The 19,908-nt window shown below is 51.4% G+C and overlaps 9 protein-coding genes across 9 annotated transcripts; 3 read left to right on the forward strand and 6 right to left on the reverse strand.

The window, feature by feature from the left end:
- Positions 1-542: 542 nt before the first annotated feature.
- On the forward strand, positions 543-1,487 carry K460DRAFT_285460 (NAD(P)-binding protein; the record flags this gene model as incomplete). Its single annotated transcript, XM_040928816.1, has 1 exon — positions 543-1,487. One exon carries the CDS (start codon positions 543-545, stop codon positions 1,485-1,487), a length of 945 nt encoding a protein of 314 aa, XP_040787559.1.
- A 12-nt stretch (positions 1,488-1,499) lies between these two features.
- Positions 1,500-2,621, reverse strand: K460DRAFT_365914 (zf-U1-domain-containing protein). The gene is made up of 4 exons (XM_040933268.1): positions 2,226-2,621; positions 2,125-2,175; positions 1,598-2,073; positions 1,500-1,549 (listed from the first exon to the last, which is right to left on the reverse strand). Exons 1-3 carry the CDS (start codon positions 2,533-2,535, stop codon positions 1,805-1,807), a joined length of 630 nt encoding a protein of 209 aa, XP_040787560.1. The 5' UTR covers positions 2,536-2,621; the 3' UTR covers positions 1,500-1,549; positions 1,598-1,804.
- A 154-nt stretch (positions 2,622-2,775) lies between these two features.
- Positions 2,776-5,399, reverse strand: K460DRAFT_385662 (uncharacterized protein). The gene is made up of 2 exons (XM_040935548.1): positions 4,871-5,399; positions 2,776-4,814 (listed from the first exon to the last, which is right to left on the reverse strand). Exons 1-2 carry the CDS (start codon positions 5,035-5,037, stop codon positions 2,948-2,950), a joined length of 2,034 nt encoding a protein of 677 aa, XP_040787561.1. The 5' UTR covers positions 5,038-5,399; the 3' UTR covers positions 2,776-2,947.
- Positions 5,366-6,157, forward strand: K460DRAFT_405279 (uncharacterized protein; the record flags this gene model as incomplete). Its single annotated transcript, XM_040936829.1, has 3 exons — positions 5,366-5,450; positions 5,505-5,621; positions 5,670-6,157. The coding sequence occupies 3 exons, from the start codon at positions 5,366-5,368 to the stop codon at positions 6,155-6,157; spliced, it is 690 nt and encodes a 229-aa protein (XP_040787562.1).
- Positions 6,158-7,512: 1,355 nt separating this feature from the next.
- On the reverse strand, positions 7,513-9,832 carry K460DRAFT_405280 (uncharacterized protein; the record flags this gene model as incomplete). Its single annotated transcript, XM_040936830.1, has 3 exons — positions 7,513-7,580; positions 7,633-9,477; positions 9,529-9,832. 3 exons carry the CDS (start codon positions 9,830-9,832, stop codon positions 7,513-7,515), a joined length of 2,217 nt encoding a protein of 738 aa, XP_040787563.1.
- An 811-nt stretch (positions 9,833-10,643) lies between these two features.
- On the reverse strand, positions 10,644-11,684 carry K460DRAFT_405281 (uncharacterized protein; the record flags this gene model as incomplete). Its single annotated transcript, XM_040936831.1, has 1 exon — positions 10,644-11,684. One exon carries the CDS (start codon positions 11,682-11,684, stop codon positions 10,644-10,646), a length of 1,041 nt encoding a protein of 346 aa, XP_040787564.1.
- Positions 11,685-12,737: 1,053 nt separating this feature from the next.
- On the forward strand, positions 12,738-13,817 carry K460DRAFT_405282 (uncharacterized protein; the record flags this gene model as incomplete). Its single annotated transcript, XM_040936832.1, has 1 exon — positions 12,738-13,817. One exon carries the CDS (start codon positions 12,738-12,740, stop codon positions 13,815-13,817), a length of 1,080 nt encoding a protein of 359 aa, XP_040787565.1.
- A 105-nt stretch (positions 13,818-13,922) lies between these two features.
- K460DRAFT_283138 (MFS transporter-like protein) lies at positions 13,923-15,780 on the reverse strand (the record flags this gene model as incomplete). The annotated part of the gene is made up of 4 exons (XM_040928631.1): positions 13,923-14,049; positions 14,104-15,312; positions 15,364-15,701; positions 15,754-15,780. The coding sequence occupies 4 exons, from the start codon at positions 15,778-15,780 to the stop codon at positions 13,923-13,925; spliced, it is 1,701 nt and encodes a 566-aa protein (XP_040787566.1).
- A 1,088-nt stretch (positions 15,781-16,868) lies between these two features.
- On the reverse strand, positions 16,869-18,748 carry K460DRAFT_284565 (uncharacterized protein; the record flags this gene model as incomplete). The annotated part of the gene is made up of 3 exons (XM_040928746.1): positions 16,869-17,510; positions 17,556-18,508; positions 18,556-18,748. The coding sequence occupies 3 exons, from the start codon at positions 18,746-18,748 to the stop codon at positions 16,869-16,871; spliced, it is 1,788 nt and encodes a 595-aa protein (XP_040787567.1).
- Between the last annotated feature and the right edge of the window lie 1,160 nt (positions 18,749-19,908).

Consider the following 19,908-nt stretch of genomic DNA (forward strand, 5'->3'; position numbering starts at 1 on the left):
GTGCATCTCCTTGCAGTGCATTTGACACGAGATCGACCCAACTCCAGCCGTCAGATATCTCTCCTCACACCCATCCCATTTATTGCCCTCCTCATCCGCATCACAAAGGAATAAATTCTAGCGCAAGACAATAATCCAATTCAAAGACTCCAAATAGTGGGACCGGTTGACATTGACAGTTTATCCATTCCAGTGATTAAGTCCGAACGCCGATGACATCGGGCCAGCAACGCTCTGCTACTCCACTGTCGCCTACTCACCATCCTTATTATTCTCACCAGTACCTAGTAGTGTGGGGGCTTCACGCCACCCTTTCTCTGCAACGCTGATTAATTCACTGCGATATCGTGTTAACTCCGAGAGCCAAGAACAAAGCGGCCAGCAAGCACATTATAACAAGAGCGATGGGAATATATTCAGATAGAAGAAGAGAAGGAGAGCTCAGCAACTACAATTACAATTAGTTCAACCTACAAGACAGCCAAGTACTTATTAAGGAACGTGAATATCTCCGCAACATCTAAAAAGCCCATCCACCCATCATGTCCTCTGCCAAAACACCACTACCAACCAAGATCCTCCTCCTCGGCGCCGGAGAACTAGGCACAGCATTCCTCCCCCACCTCAGCGCCCTCCCCAACACCCACATAACAATCGGCGTCCGCTCCCCGCAGAACTACACCCACCTAACCACATCCAACATCACCCTGACACCCCTCGACCTAACCAGCTCCTCCACCCACCTCGCAGAACTCTTCTCCCACTACGACATCCTAATATCTGCCACCGGCTTCGGCCAAGACACCACCTCGATCCCCAAACTCGCCACCGAAGCCCTAGAAGCAGGCAAACTACGCAAAGCACGAGGAGAAAGCAAACTATGGTTCTTCCCCTGGCAGTGGGGAGTCGACTACGACGTCACGGGGGATGTGGATGGGCTTATGCCACTATTCGGCGCGCAGAAGAGTGTTCGCAATCGATTGCGCGCTGAAGCTGAGGACAGCCATGTTCAATGGACGATAGTGAGCACGGGGATCTTCATGTCGTTTCTATTCGAGGAGTTTTGGGGGATTGTAGAGAGGAAAGGTAAGGGGGAAGTCACAGTGCGCAGTCTGCGCGATTGGGAGCACGGCGTTACTGTCACGGATGTGCAGGATATCGGGCGAGTACTCGCGCGGATTGTAGCTGGGGATGTGGATGCGGAGAATCGCGTGCTGTACCTTGCTGGTGACTCGATTCGGTATGGAGAGCTGGCTGATTTGATTGGGCGTGTTACTGGAAAGGAGGTTGTGAGGGAGGCGTGGAGTGTGGATCATCTCAAGGAGGAGCTGAGAAAGGACCCGGAGAATGGGATTAAGAAGTACAGGCTGGCTTTTGCGGGAGAGGGTGTCGTGTGGAGCTCTAAAGGCACGGTGAATTATGAGCTGGGCATTGACATGTTGGACTTGGGCACATATGTAAAGAGGCTCTTTAGCGAGCTCAAGTAGACTGAATTTTAGGTAGTGAATAACCAATCCCATGCTTCATGGTCGATATATGGTCTGTATCGCTACATCCACTGTAAGCCGAGACCAAGTGTCTGAATGCGGGGACGTACTCGTGTATCGATCCCTCCGTCTTATGGCTGCCCCCTCTGGGCCCTCTTTGGTACTATGGCGTTGGCACCCGTCGCCGCACTAGTCCATTGCCGCCCTTCTCCACCTCGCAAAAACGCCTCGGGTATATCGTCATCTCTATTCCGCCGCGACCCTGAAGTCCCATTCATGAAGTTGCTCGTGCATCCCTTGTGCGCATCAGGACGTTCCTAGCGTCCTGGCGGTCCAGGAGGATATCTGCCTGGCGGTCCTCCAGGCGGCATAACGGGCATACCGCCTGGCAGAGGAAACGGCATACCGCCCGGTGGCGAGCCAGCTCCACCTGGTGGTGGGAAGGGGAACGGCGGCATCCCTACTGGTGGACCTCCGCCCATGTTTGGTGGTGGGAAAGGTGGCATATTTGGGGGCATACCGCCAGGGCCTAGAGGCATATTTGGCGGGGGGAAGGGCGGCATGTTCGATGGCATGTTTGGACCAGCTGCGAGATGGTTAGAAATCGATTGTCGAGGATAGCTATGGGCTGACTTACGACCTCCTCGACCCATGAATGGAGGTGGCATTCCTGGCATTCCCGGCATCCCTACTACGCGTCAGCAATCACTTCGACTTTAAAACCTCAATTGAACTCACCTGGCGGCGGAAATCCTGGCATCCCTCCAGGCATAGGCATACCCATCGGCGGGCCCATTCCCTGCATTGCCATCGGCCCCCCGGGAAAGCCTCCGCTAAGATTCGCCTGGAACAGCGGGTTGGCCTGCCCTTCGGTATTGTATGCGTCTGTTATGCTGTTGATGACTTGTTGTGTCTGGTCGCTCGATATTTGCTCGTAGTAGGCTTGCACATTGCGGAGGTGGTTGCGGCCGTTGTTGTGCGCTTTCCGCACGCTCATCGAGTCGTGTGTGAGGTAGACATCGCAATAGTCGCAGAAGAACTTGGGCATGATGTGCCGTTGTCTTGGGATCTAGAAGGGGATCTGGCGCGCGCGTAGTAATGTACAGGTCTGGACAATGTGCTGGTGTGGAGCTTGAGCGCGTCGCAAGAGCTCAGACATCGAAGAATCTCAGAAGTCGCCGGCATTTGCTTACGCCGATGTCTTGGCGCCTCACCATGAGGCTCATGTGGGCAACCATTTATATTACGTAGCGTCTTCAAGTCAAATCATATGTAGGCTAAGTAAAATGTCAAGCGATACGGGATAAAGCTATCCAATTTAGTTGACCTCAGTACTTTATCGCTGTTATAGACCATGCGACAGTTTCTTCATCTACTCACAACGAACTCAATTCTTCACCCACTATGCAACAACTACTATGAAGATTAATAACAGGCAGAATACAATGCCTCTGCAGCCTCTATCGAGGGCCAAACGGCCTCGGCCCAATGATTTGCCTTTTTCCACCACCAATACCCCCCAGCTTGTTCTGGTTGTCGCCGCCCATGTAGCCATACTGGTTGACGTCCCAGCTCTGACCTTGACCTGTACCTGCGCTGGGGTCCTTCGCGGCCTCTTGGAGCGCACGCTGAGACTCCTCCCACTCCTTCTGTCGCTCCCGCTCACGTTCCATCTCGCGCTCTAGCAGTGACTTGGATGCCCAGCCGGCCGCCTTGGTTTTTTGCTGCGAAGCAGCTCGTCTAGCGTCCTCACCACGCTGCTCCGAGGTTGACGTGAGCTCTGCTGGGATGTGAGTTTGAGGCTTGAGAGGTGCTGGTGCTGGATTGGACGCAAGATAGCGATCTGTTCGGCTCTTGTTTGCATATGCTGCAGGATCAGGAAGGGGTCTCGTTGATGGTTCCGGTAGTGGGCGCGTGGGCAGAGATGGCGCTGCTGGCTCAGGTAGTGGACGTGTTGGAAGAGAAGGTGGCGCAGGCTCTGGGAGAGGTCGTGGCGATTGCGTTTGTGTCTGCTCCCACTGCTTGCGGAGATAGTCGCGATCGTCAGCTTGTGCCCAGGAGACAGTGCTATCCTGAGGTGAAGGCGCGCGTGGCGGAGGCTGCGGTCGCGGGCGGCTCCTTGATCGGTCTCGGGTACGGCTCTTCGAACGCGCGCGTGCCTTGGAGCTCTCTAGGCGGCCTTCTCGTTCCTGTTGATATAGGCGCTCGCGTTCCTTTGCCTCCTCAAGCTGTCGCTCCAGCTCTCTGATGCGATCGCGCTCGGCATTGTGCTCCTCACTCTGGCTATTTCGTCGACTGCGTGGTTTGCTGGCTTGTTCGGCCTGGTACTGGCTGAGGAACTGGCCCTTGAGTCGCGCGTCACTTCCAGCTCGCTTTCGTCTCGTCTCAGCCTCGACCCTCTCTAGTGCCTCTCGTTCTTCTCGCTGTCTCTGCTCCTCCTCCAGTTTCCACTGCCTCTCTTGCTCTTCCCACTCGCGCTTTTGCTGGTCGAGTCGCTGCTGTTTTGCTTCTTGCTGCTTTCGCGACTCTTCCTCCCATTTCTGCTCCTCCTCTATCCGTACACGCTCCTCTTCTGCCTCGCGCTCCACGCGACGCTTGTGCTCAGCCTCCTCAGCCTGCAGACGCAGTCGCTCCTCTTCTGCTTCTTTCTCCTTGCGCTTTCGCTCCTTCTCCGCTAGGTTCGGTACATGTGGCCCGGCGGTCGTGATCTGCCGCCGGGCTCCGAATGCGATGCCTTGGTTGCCTTGGCTTGCGCCACCCATGTAGCCATATTGGTGGATATTCCATGCTGGCGCTGTGTTGCCCACGTCAGCCTTCTTACTCCATGTACTCACACCGCCCGGGGGCGACGTGGGAATACCATTGGATGTGTAGGATGTAGTGGAGCTTCCTGTGCGGGCAGGGCTGAGAGGCCGTTCGGTCGCGGGTGGTCGAGCAAGTGGATTGAAGGTGCTGGAGCCGCTAGTGGTGCTGGGTCCCCTGCTGCGCCCGAAACCAGGGGATGCCATGCCTGTGTTTGTGTAGCCGCCACCGGTGGTCGAAGGGCTCAATGTACCGCCCCCGCCGCGCTTGGGGCCCAACGAGGTCGGGAAATTGGAGGGGTTTACCGAGTTGGCGACTCGACTGAAGGCGCCGAGACACTGTAGGACTTGGGTAGGGTCTTTCGATTCGTAGAGGTCGACGGTGAGGAAGCGGTCGTGGGCGGGCATATTCAACGGTGGCATCTCGCAGGCTCTGAGGAAGTGCGAGATGTTCTCCATCTGTATGAAGGGCATGGACGACTTCTTGAACTTGACGCCGGGGTTGGGCACAGCGTGATTGACGAGTCTATGACTATTAGCTCCTGTATTGTCACTTCAAAGTCTACTTGGGCGCAACTGTACCTGCACAAGACGGTGCCATCCTTCAGCGCATCGAGCAAGTCGCCCGCGGGCAGCCGCTCGCCCAGGACGTCTTCTATCCAGCTCCGCACTTCGTTGGCAGCTTTTGGTGTATATCTGTCCATGCGTAGCTTGCGCATGTCCTGGTCCAACGACGTGACCGATGCCATGGTGGGCAGATTGGGCTCGAGTTGGGCGGTTTGTGTGGCTATGGGCACGCGGGGTCGTTGGTGGTCGTGGATGAAGTGCTATGCAAATGTATTAGGATATGGCTCTTGATGAGGCGCCAGGAAAGGCGACTGGGAGACGAGCGTGTAGTAGTATTAGTAGTAAAGTAGGGAGTGCCGACGTCGCATGTCAACACAGGACGGGGACTTGGGTGTTGGTGGTGGGGAATGCTGGCCTACCGCACTAGCCAACGCTCCCACGTCACCAGTCTGCGCGTCAACTCGCCTGCGCGCTGCGGAAATTTGTCCGAGGCAATACACAAAAAACACAATGGCAGCAGGTCCCAGCGCAATTCGCAAGGCATGGTATCAATGGAAGATGATGCGTCTTCCCTGGCGGAAGAAGTGGCTGGTGGGTTCGTAGCTGTCCTCCCACTCTCCTCCTGGTTGACTTGTCTAACGCCTCACAGGCTTCGATCTCCAGGGCAACACCTTCTGGGAGTTCAAAGACGCATTACACGCACTCCGGAAACGCAGGATAGCAAAGTATAGTCGGAAGACACACTTTGGCGACGTCAACGTCTCTCGTGCGTGCATCCCAATGTTGAAACTTGCACTTGGCTGACAGACCGCAGCGGCATGGATGCAGTGGCTGCGCCATACCCGCTACGATCCACCCACTGTCGTCGAACAACAGCAGGACCTGTTGCGACAAGAGCGCATGAAGATACTTGCAGCTCAGGCAGACGCAAGATGGGCCGCAAAACCGTCAGCGCTCGATGGCCCGGACAAGCAGCAGCCGGCACAAATGCTGCAGTCAAGAGTCCTGGATAACGGTGTCACAAAACCAGATCCTGGCCAGGAGATAATGGCCAGGGTAGAGCCGCCGCAAAATGTATATGAGGAGGAAAATACGCCCCCTGTCCCCGAGCAAGAGACTGTACAAATACCCCACGATTCACCAGAACCGACCTCGACAGACGATGCGCCTACCTTGACAACGCGAAAGAGGATGAAGAAAGAGCCGAAAGACTCGCCGTGGAAGCAAGCGAGCCACGGCAATTCAGGCCAGGAATGGCAGCCACAGGGCTGGAGTCCAACTCCCACGAAACGAAGAACATAAGCACCATGTGTTGCTCACAGCAAGCGTGAGCAAACATGGACTCTCACCACTTTATGAGTGGCTAGTCATGCCTGCTTATGCTCGGTATCGACCTAGTTCTACACCATATACCACCATATGTCTACCAACATTGTATACAACTGTAATCAATCTATTTCGCCGGCCCGAAGTTCGGAGTCGTCATGAGTTCGGATACCCGTTTAGTTACCGAAGAAAAAATTGCGCTGTACCCTGGCTACTATGAAAAGTGTATTGCGTTGCCCGGATTTGAAGTTTCCACGAGCTCCCAACCACTCAGCTTTCACGTGTTCCACTTTTGACATACGTCCCAGATTGTTCGAAAATCGCGTGATGGATCGATAACCCATACCTAGGGTTCACACGTTCTGTTGTGGTTCACAGCCATAGTCATCGGCTCAACGCACGGAATTTCCCTGTTATTCTCTTTTTTCCCTACATTTTTCCCAGTTCCAAATTCACTTATAAAGGTAGATTACTCGCCACTTCTATTCACCACCATATATTCTCACATAGATGCGCAGCTGTTTTATGCTTTACAGATTCATGATTGGATCTGAAACTTCACCTCGCGATTATAACGTACATGTACGTTGTGAGAAGCTTCTTCATGTGCTTTCTTTCATTCTTACTTTCACGACTGGAGAATGAACATGGATTATAAAGTAGAACACGATTAGATAGCAGGGAATTTGTATACGAAAGAAAATATTACCTTAAGCCTCAACTCGCTATCAATCGTGTCTTGACACATTCATATATACATCAAAAGATATGTATCTTAGGGGCCCTCGAGCCGCTCTTTCGTTTGACATAATTGAAGGAGCATAGGAAAGACTGCAAACACCACGCATTGAATATCAAGTAGTAATTATTAATCTACTAATTACTTCAAAAGCCATCCCTGTGCCAATAAACGTTTTAAAGATTAGTCTAATCTTTGTCCGCCCAACGCCGAGAAAACAAAATATGAACTCCTTTGCCGGCCTCGGTGCCGGCATGTTGGCCTATCGTTGTTCCAATTCCATCTAAATAAAAAGGAGAGTCGAAGTCTCAATGTGATAGAGAGCGACCATAGTGCAGAGAAGAGGCGATACCGCCATTCACGGCCTCGTTTTCTGGTAGTGGAACAATGTGACCGAGTAAAAGAAGATAATTCAGAAGTGCATGAGCTTCAGGTTATCTGTGCGCTGAGCTATTGCAAGTCTGTAGAGGTGTAAAGCAGAGTAGGAGAAATTTCGTCGAGGCATAATTGCGCATCATGATTCATGATTCATGGCCCCAATTTTGTATGCGACTACTGTTGCAGGGCGGGTGAGCTGCTACTGGTCTGGATTTCAGTCGAAGACCACGTTGATAGCTGTCATGAGATCTTCGTGTCGTGGACGGCGCGGTGGAACGAATACTATACCAACGTTAGGAAGACTCATGCAATTAGAATTAAATCAGGGGCTTACCGTTCACATCCAACACCTCCTCCGGCATAGCGCCATGCCAGTCTACCCACTTCGCCTCATATTCCTTGTTGAACTGATCCAGCATTCCTATGGTCTCGACACGCTCCGCAAATCGAGGCTTCGGCGCACCTGGTGCGTCCCAGTCTGGAGATGGACGCGTGTTATGGCGGTAGCCGTGCAAATGGGGACGGTATCCTGCTTGTTGTGGACCATGTGAGTGGTGTGGGATATCCCAAGCCATACGTAGCGTATTTAAACGACGAGCGTTGATTCCTTCTCCACGGGCTATCGCAGCGCGCTTCTCCTGATATGTGCTTGTTGTATTACGAATATCGGGCATGATGGAAGGCCGAGTGGTGTTCTTGTCGATGATTATACTATCAGCAATGATATCTTTCAAGAGCTGGTTGTCAGTTGATGTTGATGTGATAGAATCGCCATGTTCAATATCCAATTCCTGTTCTGTGCTGTGATTTTTCGTATCCTTCGGATTTGGAACAGGACCGTCGTCAACGCTCGTTCCTTTAGAAGAGAAAGAGACTCTGGCTGATGGAGGCGAATCTCCAAGAGCCGCATAATGATCTTCCTCATCAGCGCTAGAGCTCGAATTTGAGCTCGATAGGCTACTCAAGCCGCTCATATTTGTATAGTATCCTTCGGATCGTTCCATCGAGTATCCATCAGCCAATGGTAGGATGATATTGCCGTCCTGATCGTGGTTGAAGAGAATTTTGGGATACTCGTAGACGCCCTCTTCCTCAGTTAAGCGTTGTATCTCCTCCATGACATCCTCCTCTGTGTCGTCGGTAGGTTCCAGAGGCCCGCAGTAGTTACGATCATCGATGTAGAGCTCACAATGCACGAATGTTGATAGTTGAATAGACGAAATCCAGTTAGCGATGGTCTCGCGCTTGCGCTCGTTGCAAACAACATCGAGGACTGACTGCTTGTTCCAGTAGTTCTCGTCGACATCGTCGCTGTATTCGCTTATGATGTCGCAAATGCAGTCCGTTTCTACGTCTGCCGCTGAGGTCTTGTCATCCATGGTTAACCGCATCTCAGTTGCCAGTAATGTGACAATCGCATGATCTGAGAGTTCCAAAACATTGCCAGCTTCAAGAGTCTCCAGCTTGATCAGCCGTACGGCTTTGAGATGCTCTTCGGTGTCAGCAACCTGATGAACGAGACATTCGATTTTGCACCGTAGCAGACGCTTTGACTCCTCTGCGGTAGCCATTTCTGCCTCTGCTTTCATTATCTTCTTAGCTTCGACTATAGCAGAGGTCCTGAGCGTTCGAAGCTTTCCTGCATGCGGAAACACACCTGAGCCATTGAGCTCATGGAGCAGCTTTTTGAGAAAGACTTCATGGACGAAGAAGCCGCCGGCTTTGTCTTCACTCAACTGTAGAGTGGTATCGCGCCATGAGCGCTGAGAAGCATACTCTTCGTGCCAGAAGGGTGCAACGGGAAAATCAGGATCCTCTCGGATTTTGTGATTCAGAAGGGTGTAGTCGTGCTGTTCAATACCAGCGCCAAGCGTAGGGAGGTCCTTCAAGACGAGTTCTTCAAGGCCGCGACGACTAGTGAGCGTGGCTGACGTATATGAGAGATGGAACCGTGGCTTGGAAAAGTTGAGAGGGGCGATCGGCTGCTGGTTTGATGCGGTCTGAAGCTCTTCGGAAATAGCGCCTACTATGGCGGGTGCGTTCTTGGCCGTGGTGTGGAGCAACTGATGGTGTACCTTTTCGTAGCAGGCTTGGTCGATATTTGCTACTTGAGAGAGAAGTAACGAAGAAAGCGGTATGGAGCGTAGTCCGAGGGTGTCCGTAAGATCGTTATCAAGTTCTGTGACTGTTAGTAATAAGTTAGGAAACGAGTCGAGCAATCTGTACTTACCTGCGATCTTGTTCTTCTCGAGATTGATATCAACGAGCCTGGCATCTGCGTGACCACAACCCGGCACTGCCTTTACAGGACCAAGCCACCAAAGCTTCCTTAAGAGGTACGCGTAGACAGTGGCAGGTTGAGATGAGGAACCAATGTTGCGAAGATACTGGTCAATCGGTGGGGATTGGCTCCGGAATCCAGCGCGCACGCCGAATAGCCCGCTGGCATGCTTTTTTGTCAGCTGCACTGATGCGACGGACGCAGGTGTTGGAAATGCAAACGAGGCAGCCACACGTAGTCCGATGCGCGACATCTTGGTGGGCTTGTTACGGCTTCTCAATTGGCGTGCTTTCGTGTTTGGTTGAGAATTTGAGTAAGTCAACACAGGTAGAGCCCTTTCTTCGTGCATATGTTGTGACGAAGTCATTGTGGGTCTTGCGGAACCCTATCAGCGCGAAATCTCAATCTGAGTGAAAGGGTCGCTCGTGCGCAAATGTTTTTATTGGTGAGAAAATCAAGAAAAGAGAAATTTCACAGGAGCCTAAATGCACCACGAGTGGATTGTGCAACAACGATAGCGATATATGGCCAGATTGACCATGTTGACATTGTGTCGTCACATAGTACTTCATGGGTTTCCTTGCTAGTCATCGCACTCACATTGTTAACCTCGAGAAAAATAGAAGTGATTTGATAGACGTGCGGAGATTCACAACGCAATGCTATTCTAAGTTGCAGGTAAGAACAATGAAGAGAGGTCTCGGTTGAGAAAGCGATAGTAGAAGGTATACGAAGTCTGCTGTATTAGGATTGACCTTGATAATAAGTAGATTGAAGGGGCAGGAGGCTTCGGCTTTCCTTGAACAGAGAATGAAAAAGTAAGGAAGACTCGTAAAAACAAGACAAGACAAGATTAAATATGAAAGCAACGGTAGGGATTGCTTAATCTTTAATATGCAAGGTCGAGATGTGTATGATGCGCGGAGTGTCGAGTATTTTGCTTGTGTTCTCCGCCGATTTCTCTTACAGGTAGAATTCTTCCAAATCAAGCGCTCGGTGTCATCATTCAATTGGGGCGTACTCTGAAATCTCGTGTGATGTATGTCGACCAATATCAATAATCTCTACCACCCATTCTCAAAGTCCTCCCAGCCAAGTTCCTTTCTCAGGGCCTCTGTCTGATCTTTCCTAGCTAGATCGTCGTCATCCACTACAGTAAAGTTGTTTCTTAAAGCCTCGCCAACATCCCAACCACGGCTACAGATATTGTCATCACCGCAGTAAATCGACATCTTTCCCGTGTGGGTAAGCAGTGGTCTACATATAAGCTCGAATTTTCCATAGCGTGCCGCCCTCCACAATAGACCATGATCGAGAAACTGGTGGTACAGGTTGTTTGCTATTATCGCCGTGAAAACCTGAGGGAGAGAGTTGGGCTGGAACCAATGTCGTGAGTTTTGTTCGTCAGGGATCCGCATCTCATTGCCATTCTCGTCGACCGCGAAGTTAATCCTGGTCCTTAGTTTCGCGATCGAGTTGACGGGTTGGTAAGTGTCTGCCATCTCGCTGACGCAGTTGTGTCGTTCTTCAACATTGAGCCCGTCGTCGAACAGGATACCCAGTACGGCTGTACGGATCGTCGATTCTATGAGGTATTGTACGTGGCTCTCGATACTATGCATCCTTTGTCGGTGTCTCGTGGATGTAAACCCTGAAAAGGGTTCTATTTCCTTTTCCAGGCGCGCACGAAAGAGCTCTCTGCTTACAGGGCGTGTTCTAATTCGGACTTCCATATTAATCTTGTTCAGGTGTCCTAGTTTAGAAGGTCCGTTTAGCCACGTACACTGGCCATGGCCGTCTTCCAGGAGAAGCAAGTCTAATACGATCGGTGCATCTGTCTTCTCGATACGCTGCAAGGTTTCGGCACGTAGTTGGCAACTAGTGTAGAGTAGAGGATACAGGATCGCCCGTAATGGTGGTATGATAACATTCTCTAGCAAGCTGTGAGATGTTTGTGGATCGTGGCGTACCGCTGGCGGTGGGATATTCAGGGAACAGACTACATAGTCTATGATGATGTCGCGCAACTCGCGGGGAAGTTCCAGAAGTAGCGAACGATCTCCAGTTAGCGATTTCCCGCCGTGCATGTCTGATAGACTGTCCATTACGGAGTGTTTGTAGGCTCGGCGATATGTCTATATTGAAGGTCAAAGAAGTTTTTCGTAACAGTAAAGAGAAGGTTAAGTAGATCTAGGGAAAAATGGTGCGAATAAGACTGAGAATAAGACTAGGGTTGACGCTACTGAACCAGCGAGTGAAATTTCGATAATTATTTGCCGAACCATAGTTCCCCCTCGTCTCCACTCGACCATTCCAGAGTAAAGCACGCCCAACTCTAGGCTACACTAGCGTGATTGACGTATATGTAGAATTATGTTGCATTTAACGACGATGATTACGTTCGCAATCGACCGTGCTTCACAAAGGAGTTTGGCTCATCAATATGCCAGTACCAAATTATTACGTTTGGTTTTGGCCGCAAGGTGATTACAAACATCTCTGAAAAGTTACGTACACAAACCCTTGATGACTTATTGGCTATTTTCCTAAGACTAGAGTCCATCCCAGCCTTTTTGTTCTGCGCCAAAAGCTCGGTGTTGATATGTAATCTAGCGACCTATTTTTTTCAAAGTAGTACTCCAAATTGTAAATGTATTTAGTATATCGCAAGTGAATTTAATTATGATTAGCGTCCTGACCTTTGTGTACCTGCGGTACTTAATCAGTGATATGGAATGAAGAGAGAAACAGTTGAACGATGAAGCGTAGGCAAGGCCAACTTATCAAGACACCTTAACTTGAAATATTACTCCAAAAGAGACTACAGTGTTGATTGAAAGACCTATTGCGCTCTTTCTTCTGATTTAAATGTGCTTCAGTCGGAGTGAATGACTGAGGTGTACATTCCCGGCCTAGTATTTGTACTCAGATGTTCTAACACATGCATCTTATTTATAGAGAGACAAAGGGTATATCTGATTGTTTGCTTGCATGATCACGGCTCTGGAGTGAAGCAAAGAGTATACGAGCAAAAAGTACTTATTCTCACTTTCACCGCTCTCTCCCCAAAGCCTGCCTTCACCACAGATTGCTTCCCTACCAAATCCCCTCGAATACCTCACCTGAAACATCCCCTCTATGCCCTTCACATCAGCAAGATGGCCTACAACCCATCCGGCCGTACTGCACCCCGCGCCTCGCGCGCCTACAGCATCATATCTGAAGACTCATACGCTGCAACTCCACGCCCCACACCTCCACCGGCAACGCGCCGAGCCGCCTCGCGGGCCCTTAGAGCAAACAGCGCTGTTTCCGACGTGCCGACGCATGTTGACGGAGGCACACGGCCACCTACTACCCACGAGAGACGAATAGCAGCACATTACACTCTACCGCCGACGGTACCAAGTCCATTTACGGGGACGCTGGAGGCGAGTTTAGACGCGGTGCTAGCTTGGGGCCACGAACATACCAATGGCACACAGAAGATTGTGAACGCCTTGCTGCGGGAAGTAGATTCCATGACAAATTGGCCTATTTTACTTCGCGGGATGCTGATCGACTGCGATGATGGTGATGATGAGGCGACAGGACGGGGCCGACGTTTGCTCGAAGAGCTGCTGTTTCTCGTGACGAGAACGCTGTTACCGGAACAGATAGCCGAAAACCGCGCTGCGATGGCTAGACTGTATGATAGGAAGAAGCAGCTGGCTATTAGGTTGGTGCTGCGCTACGACATGCTGCGCGAGTGGAAGGTGGACGCTTCGTACCATCCCTTTCCCGTGCCCTCTCTCCCACCACCGCCTATCGACCCAGCCGCCCAGCCGGTCTCTGCGATGAAGATTGGGCATCCTCCGGGGTGTTCGACTCGGCGGCCGTTGATGTCAAATGTTATCGCCACATTGATCGCCGCTCCGCCTGGTGGATTCACCACGCATGGTGTGCGGGAGAGAATGAAACATTATATTACCGACTTAGACGACTATTTGCTACTTTCCGATGACAAGGCGGCCGCCTGGAGCGATTTGGTGCTCATTGGAATGACTAGCCAGATTGTACTCCAGTGGCAATGGTTGAGGCAAAACAATGAGATGCTGCAGGAGATGGAGGTTCAAGGCTGGGAGGAGCTAGATTGCAAGGCAGACGAGTGTGACTGGATCGCAGACGATATCAAGAAGCCGAGTGGGGCGAGGAAAGAGAAGGGTAGCATGGGCATTGATGTAAACGAATTGGTATGAGATTCAGGTAGTCTACACGTGGGCAGAGCGCATGTACTAGTAGCCAAGCGCGCACAAAGGGTCGAGGGACGTGAGGCCCAGGCTCCGCATTTGATCTACATACACCTACATCTTGTGGACGCTGCTGTTCCGGCTCCATCGACGGAACGTCTTGCCCTTCCACCAAAACAAAATGCCAAAGAGGCAGAAGAGCAATATAAGACTGGCGTTCGTCATGATCGGTGGGATGAATCTGCTTCTCGTCAGTAATAGACACTTTAATATTAGACTGCATCATCCTGCTTACCCAGCTTCCATGCTCCACGGCGTGATGAATTTTCCAAAGCCATATCCCCACAAATTCTTGTTCACCGTGATTGCAACGAACAAACTTCCGGCCACCGGTTTGTAAGAGTCCACAGCGTAGGTGCTTACAATAGCTGGCAGAGCAGCTACTTGTATACCAGCGCATGTGTATCCAATGATGACGATAGCTTCCCAGGGCCACTTTCTTTCATACCCAACCGACACGACAATGTTACCGATGAACATGATGATGACGTAAGGTATCATAGCAGGAAGTCTCATCTCCGGTTCTCGAATCCCCCTATTTCTCTTAGTACTTCTCGCACTGACCCAGTCACTGAGCGGTCCTGCGGTAAATAACCCAATAAGTGCACCTACCATGATCGCAAAATTGGTAAAACCAACGATCATGGGCTTCATGTTGTATGGCGGATTGGCAAGCACTTGACTTTGCGTGAGATTGATGGTCAAGAAGCTGGAGCAAGACCAGGATGCGACAAAAGCAGCAAACTCGACGACTGGGAAAGCGAACAACTTCCAGGGGATCCACAGATCGAGAAATATGGAGCGGAAGGGGTGCGCGTTTGGCTGGAAGAGGCGCCATTGCCATTTGCCGGGTGTACCGCGGCCGAGGAAAGGGTCTCGGGCTGCTGTCTCGGTGGCTTCGAGCACGGCGGTGTTAGGTAGGGTAGAGTTGGCAGTATTGACATGTTTGATTTCGTTCCCATCCACCTTCGTATCAATGGTGTTGACATTCTCAGCAGTCGTGGCCTGGGACTTCTCATCCAGGGAGCTGGTCTTCGATTGCGCCAGTGCGTTCGGTAACGTCCGTTGGAATCGGGTCTCGGGGAACATAAACACAACCATGAGGAAGGAAAGGCCTAGCATTCCAGTATTGAGCCACCAAAAGTTGCGCCATCCAACTGTCTCGGTCATTGATCCGGAAACAATCGGTCCTATCATCAACGAGCCCATATAGACCACCCAATATAGCGTGTTCCACTTCCCGCGATCGTCTAGGAAGAAGATATCCGCAATGATCTCGGGCATGATGGTTTCTGCCGGTCCAGCGCCGATACCGTTAACGATACATGCGCCCATGAAGGAGCCATAGGAGTTGGCCTTTGCGCGCCAAATAGAGGTACCGAAGTTTATGAGTTGGGAGAGGAGGTAGACCGGTCGGCGACCAAAAGAAGTACTGATAGGGACCCTGATAAGGTCATTAGCCTAGTATTACAGGTGCTACATGTCGGAGACTCACCAAATGAAGTTGCTGAACCCCAACACCAAGATACATACGCCAGTAAACTGCACCGCACCAGCCAGGTCGGTTTCGAAGGCTTGTATAAGCGCAGGAAACATAGGTGCGAGGGCTAGGGGTCCAAAACCCTGCGTGAATGTAACCATGGCGGCGGAACTGATACATGCTATTTTCCACCATGTAGTCCAATTGAGGGGATCATTTGGGTCGTCGCTGGGTTGCGGCACGAGGACCTCGCGATGTGCGCCTTTGACAAAATGATGGCTGCCAACGTCTGCCATGACCTCAGTGCCGGGGAGGATCTCGGTGTGGAGCTCGGATTCGAGCTGATGCCGCTCCTGTTTACCGTTAGTACTATATCGGTGATAAGGGGGATTGGAAGTGAGTTACATCATCGTCAATGTTGTTGATCTTCATCGTGGGCGATATTCACTGCTGTCGTTCAGTTGATGCAGTAATTGTGGTGACACCTGAGATGAACGAAGAGTACATGTACGGGTACTTGTACTCTTCCACGAAAGACTCGAGTGGCACTTCCCGTCGCTCGGCGAGGTTTCGGTCTCTTGATATGGCTTGAGCTGCTTATTTCTGGTCGTGGCTTGTATCAGCTGGAGAAAGTCGGGGTAGTAGCGCCGTTGGGCGCGTGAAGATGGTTCGGCAGTTATTGTTAGGAGCTTCAGCGGCACAATTGTGGAATTGAGGGTCAAGACTGTGATCGGAGGCGTCTCCGGCAGCTGGACAAGACACTGATAATAACTGTCGCGACATCCCGGCCGCCAGGTCGCATGCGGTGCTTACACGTGCGTGGCGGTCGCAATGATGCAGTGTGCCTCACAACGTACAGGTATAGGAGGTTTGGTTACTGGATCGGGGTTCGGCCCTATCGCCACAGGGGCCAGTAAGAGCATGACTTTGCTATCAACACCGCGTCCAAATCTGGAGAAGCGGGCATAGTGCATTCTGGGGATGGACAAGGATGAACTAGCGGGATGTCGATGCGGCTGTAGGGTACGGCAAGTAGACAGTTCCTTGCCTCTTCCCAGGTAACGTTCTTCGATTCAAGGCTCGGTCTCAAAGCCATCGCGTCTCAGAAGAGTGATGGTTGCCGGTCGTGGTGATGTCTGTGCAACTGCCGAAATGCGCTACTTTACTAGCGCGGCGCGGGGAAACCTGGAGAGAGAATCCAGAACCTGGGGATTACGACGCCATGTTATTTGCGATTGATGCACACTGCGAGCAGAGCGATCATTGCTATCAAGTCGTGAAAGCTCCGCCAAATTTGTCCGTTCGGACCAGGCGGATATGAGTAAGCATGTTCTGATGCTATACACACCGATACGAAGTGCGTGAGACTACTGTGAACCACTGGTGAACAGCTTGAATGCAGACTGCAACAGTCCATGAAAGAAAAGGGGTATCTCTAAACATCCATCATCAATGATATCTAGATCATCGAATCCTCGCCATCGTGAAAGAGACCTCTCTGTCTGCATACATCGATAGCATTACTCATCCAGATCGGTGTCGCTATCAGGAGCAGGGGAAAGTGACGAACCGGAACCAAAAGACAGCATTGCTGGATTTGCACCAGTCTTGCTCTCCTCTTTCGGTAGTTGCGGCGGTTTACCTGCTGAGATCTCTAGTACTTCCAACAACCCTAACAACCTTTCTGAACTCGCCTCCATCAGGCCCTGTGCCTGCTTTTCTTCTCTGAGGTTCCCTCTCTTTCCTCTACCTGTGCCGAATACGCCTTGTCTTGCTTCGATGCCAGTTTCCATGGCTTGGCGGAGCGGCTCCGTGGGCGTCAGAGCATCACAAGCCATCATGTACATGACCATCTGCTCTAAGATGAGCGATATTTTCGCATTTGCAGCATAACTCTGCGTAGTTCCTTTGAGGGGGAGCAGAGTCGCCTCGAAATCTTCCTGCCTAGGCTCGTAGCGAAAGTAGTCAGGTAGAGTGCGGCTCACCAATGGAAGCAGGAGGTTGGCATTGAAGGCGACTTGAAAGAGGGCTGGCATCTCTAGTGTTGACAGTAGTACCTTGAAGACGATAGTTGGCAGGTGTATAAAGTCCTCGAGTATATTGTCGAAGAAATCACTCAGTGTAGTAAACTGCGCTGGCAACGCCTGCGCTACTTGTGCAAGCTGGTTCTTATTAGCAACGTTTTGAGACCGCGACAGTGTACATACCAGCGCTATGAGTCGCTGTCGAAGCTCAATAGCACCCTGTCCGCCAAGTCGCTCAACAGCATCGTGCACAGTTTGGATATCATCATCACTCGGTACCCTTGGCGAGCTCCCAGACTTGACGTCGTCCATCTGTTCTACTGCATCTTCCATCTCTTCATCGCTGTCGTAGTCGCCAACCGCGCCAGTCTCGAAATCAACCTCACCGAGCGGTTGATTGCTTTCCCTTTTCCGCTTCGGCTCGGCTGTTTCCGTCTCCCACACCTCAGGGTACTCCTTCCGTGACTCTGTTGTAGCCAATGCGAGTATGGCCTTGACGATTCTTCGCCGCATTCCACGATTCGTAGACTCTGCCTCGCCAACTATGTAGCGCCAGAGTAGGCTCTCCTGCAGTATCGACTCTCCACCCTTCTCATTGCCTTTACTTTGCTTTACACAGACGTCCCAATCGGCTTCCAGGAAGTCCACTGAGATGTTGAGCCACAGCTTCCATCGGCTCCACCTCTTTTTATGCGCTATGGAGCAATTGAATGCCCATCCCACAATGTGCCAGAAGTCTTCAGCGCGATACCACAGGCTCTGCGCATTCGCCGCAGCACCCGCTATCCGTTCAACATCACCGCCAGCTTCTGGCGAGAGACTGGCTGCTGCGGCTCGATTACCAGGCACACGCCGCCGGCTGCGCTCTTCTGGGAAGGTGAAGGCCTTCCTTATGGTGGGGTATGCGGGGCCATCAATCGTACAGTGCACACATTGTAGGTATCGCAATGCGGCATCTGAGCCTTTTGTTGCGTCATTTGATCGCGACTTGGTAGTTACATGTGGGTATGCGATGAGGGACGAGGCGAGTGCTATGTATGCGGGTGGCGCGAGGAAGCCAATGTAGGGCTGCGCCGGCGTCGAAATTGAGGTCCCGGCGGCGAGGAGGCTGTAGAGAAAGTCATATCCGCTGGCGACTGCGATCAATGTAAGCTGTGAGCATTCTGAAGGTAGTTTCGCATACATTGGCTGCCCTCGAGATATGCTTTGGCGTGGTTGGCGAGCTCGTAGGACGCTTGCTTCGTCGGCCGCCGCTGCGCCCGCCGTGGTCGGCTCCCTACCGCCTCGAGTGCTGCAGAAGGTGTGCGCTGGCCACTGCGATTCGGAGAACGCCTCGAGATCTTTCTTATAGAGCCTGGAGTCGCTGAGGCTGCCATTGATCGCGCGAGGACTAGAAGTGTTGAGGTGAGAGTTCGATTAAGGTCAAGCTCAGTCGCGAGGTCGCGTGGAAATCGCGAGATCACGTTTAGCGCGTTATCTTACGTCACATTCTCCATGGACTCGCCCATGAATGTAAGCATTAAAAAACGTTTTTTCCATGTAACACTTCTAGATCGTTCGTTAGGTTCACTGCTACACGCATACTAAGCATTTGGCATACTGTAAGCCATCTAGTATTTTGCCCATTTCTTGATCGAAGAGGAGCTTAGGCGCTTGCATAAAGTCCGCGTTCAAGAACTTCCATCAATGGCGACACTACAGCTTGCTGAACGTTTGTCTTACGACGTAAATGGTTATAACCATCTAGATCACTCTCGCGCATTTGCACTACCATGTATCGCAACCAAGAGATCGTAACCATATAGATCGTGACCAAGAGATTGTAATCAAGTAGATCGTAAGTAAGTAGATCTTAACCAAGCAAATCGTATATTGTGTCTACGAACTTGTCAGCTGTAGAACTACTATATCTACTAGAGATGGTTACTTCTTCTCTTACGAATTCAACTGCTCCACGTAAACTATACAACTTATTCTTCTCTCTGATACCCTTCATTATTCCTACCACTCGTTCTTCTCCACAGCTTCTCTCCTCTCCTTTATATATTCTACTCCTCTCTACACATTTTTTCCTCACTACCACCTCCACTCTCCCGAACCAATTGTGCCGCAATCTCGACCCTTGATCCGAAAAGAGCTATGTTGAGTCACTCGCAATTGGAGTGTGTTCGGTGGCTGACTTAAGACGCACGATGAATCTAGCGGCGTGCTAAAGCTGCTGCCATCTGCTCTTTGGCATTCAGCTTCTGTCACCTCACACCGCACGCGATCTCAAAATTTGGGTTCTTTCCAGCTTCTCACATCTCATCTCGGCTTCGTCATGTTGAATTGCGATGCACAGGCGCTGTCGAGCCAGAAGCGCGTCGATTTCCCGCGTCAGGAAGGCACACTTCCAAGGTTGTCGTGCCTGCCATGATGGCTGCCATCGCACCTGCCTCAGTGATGGCAGCGGAAGGTGGAGCTTCTGCCAAAACACCTCGCACTGCAAATTTTGAGCGTGTTCCAGCTCTCAGGCTTCTCTCAGGTTTCTTCCTTC

Source organism: Cucurbitaria berberidis, assembly GCF_010015615.1.
Source record: "Cucurbitaria berberidis CBS 394.84 unplaced genomic scaffold K460scaffold_3, whole genome shotgun sequence".
NCBI classification, from domain to species: Eukaryota; Fungi; Ascomycota; class Dothideomycetes; order Pleosporales; family Cucurbitariaceae; genus Cucurbitaria; species Cucurbitaria berberidis.

Coding starts and splice junctions, on each gene's coding strand:
- K460DRAFT_365914 (XM_040933268.1), bottom strand. CDS start 2,535: ATGCCCAAGTTCTTCTGCGACTATTGCGATGTCTACCTCACACACGAC. Junction 2,176..2,225: donor GCCAGGATTTCCGCCGCCAG/GTGAGTTCAATT, acceptor GACGCGTAGTAG/GGATGCCGGGAATGCCAGGA. Junction 2,074..2,124: donor ATTCATGGGTCGAGGAGGTC/GTAAGTCAGCCC, acceptor ACCATCTCGCAG/CTGGTCCAAACATGCCATCG.
- K460DRAFT_385662 (XM_040935548.1), bottom strand. CDS start 5,037: ATGGCATCGGTCACGTCGTTGGACCAGGACATGCGCAAGCTACGCATG. Junction 4,815..4,870: donor GATGGCACCGTCTTGTGCAG/GTACAGTTGCGC, acceptor TAATAGTCATAG/ACTCGTCAATCACGCTGTGC.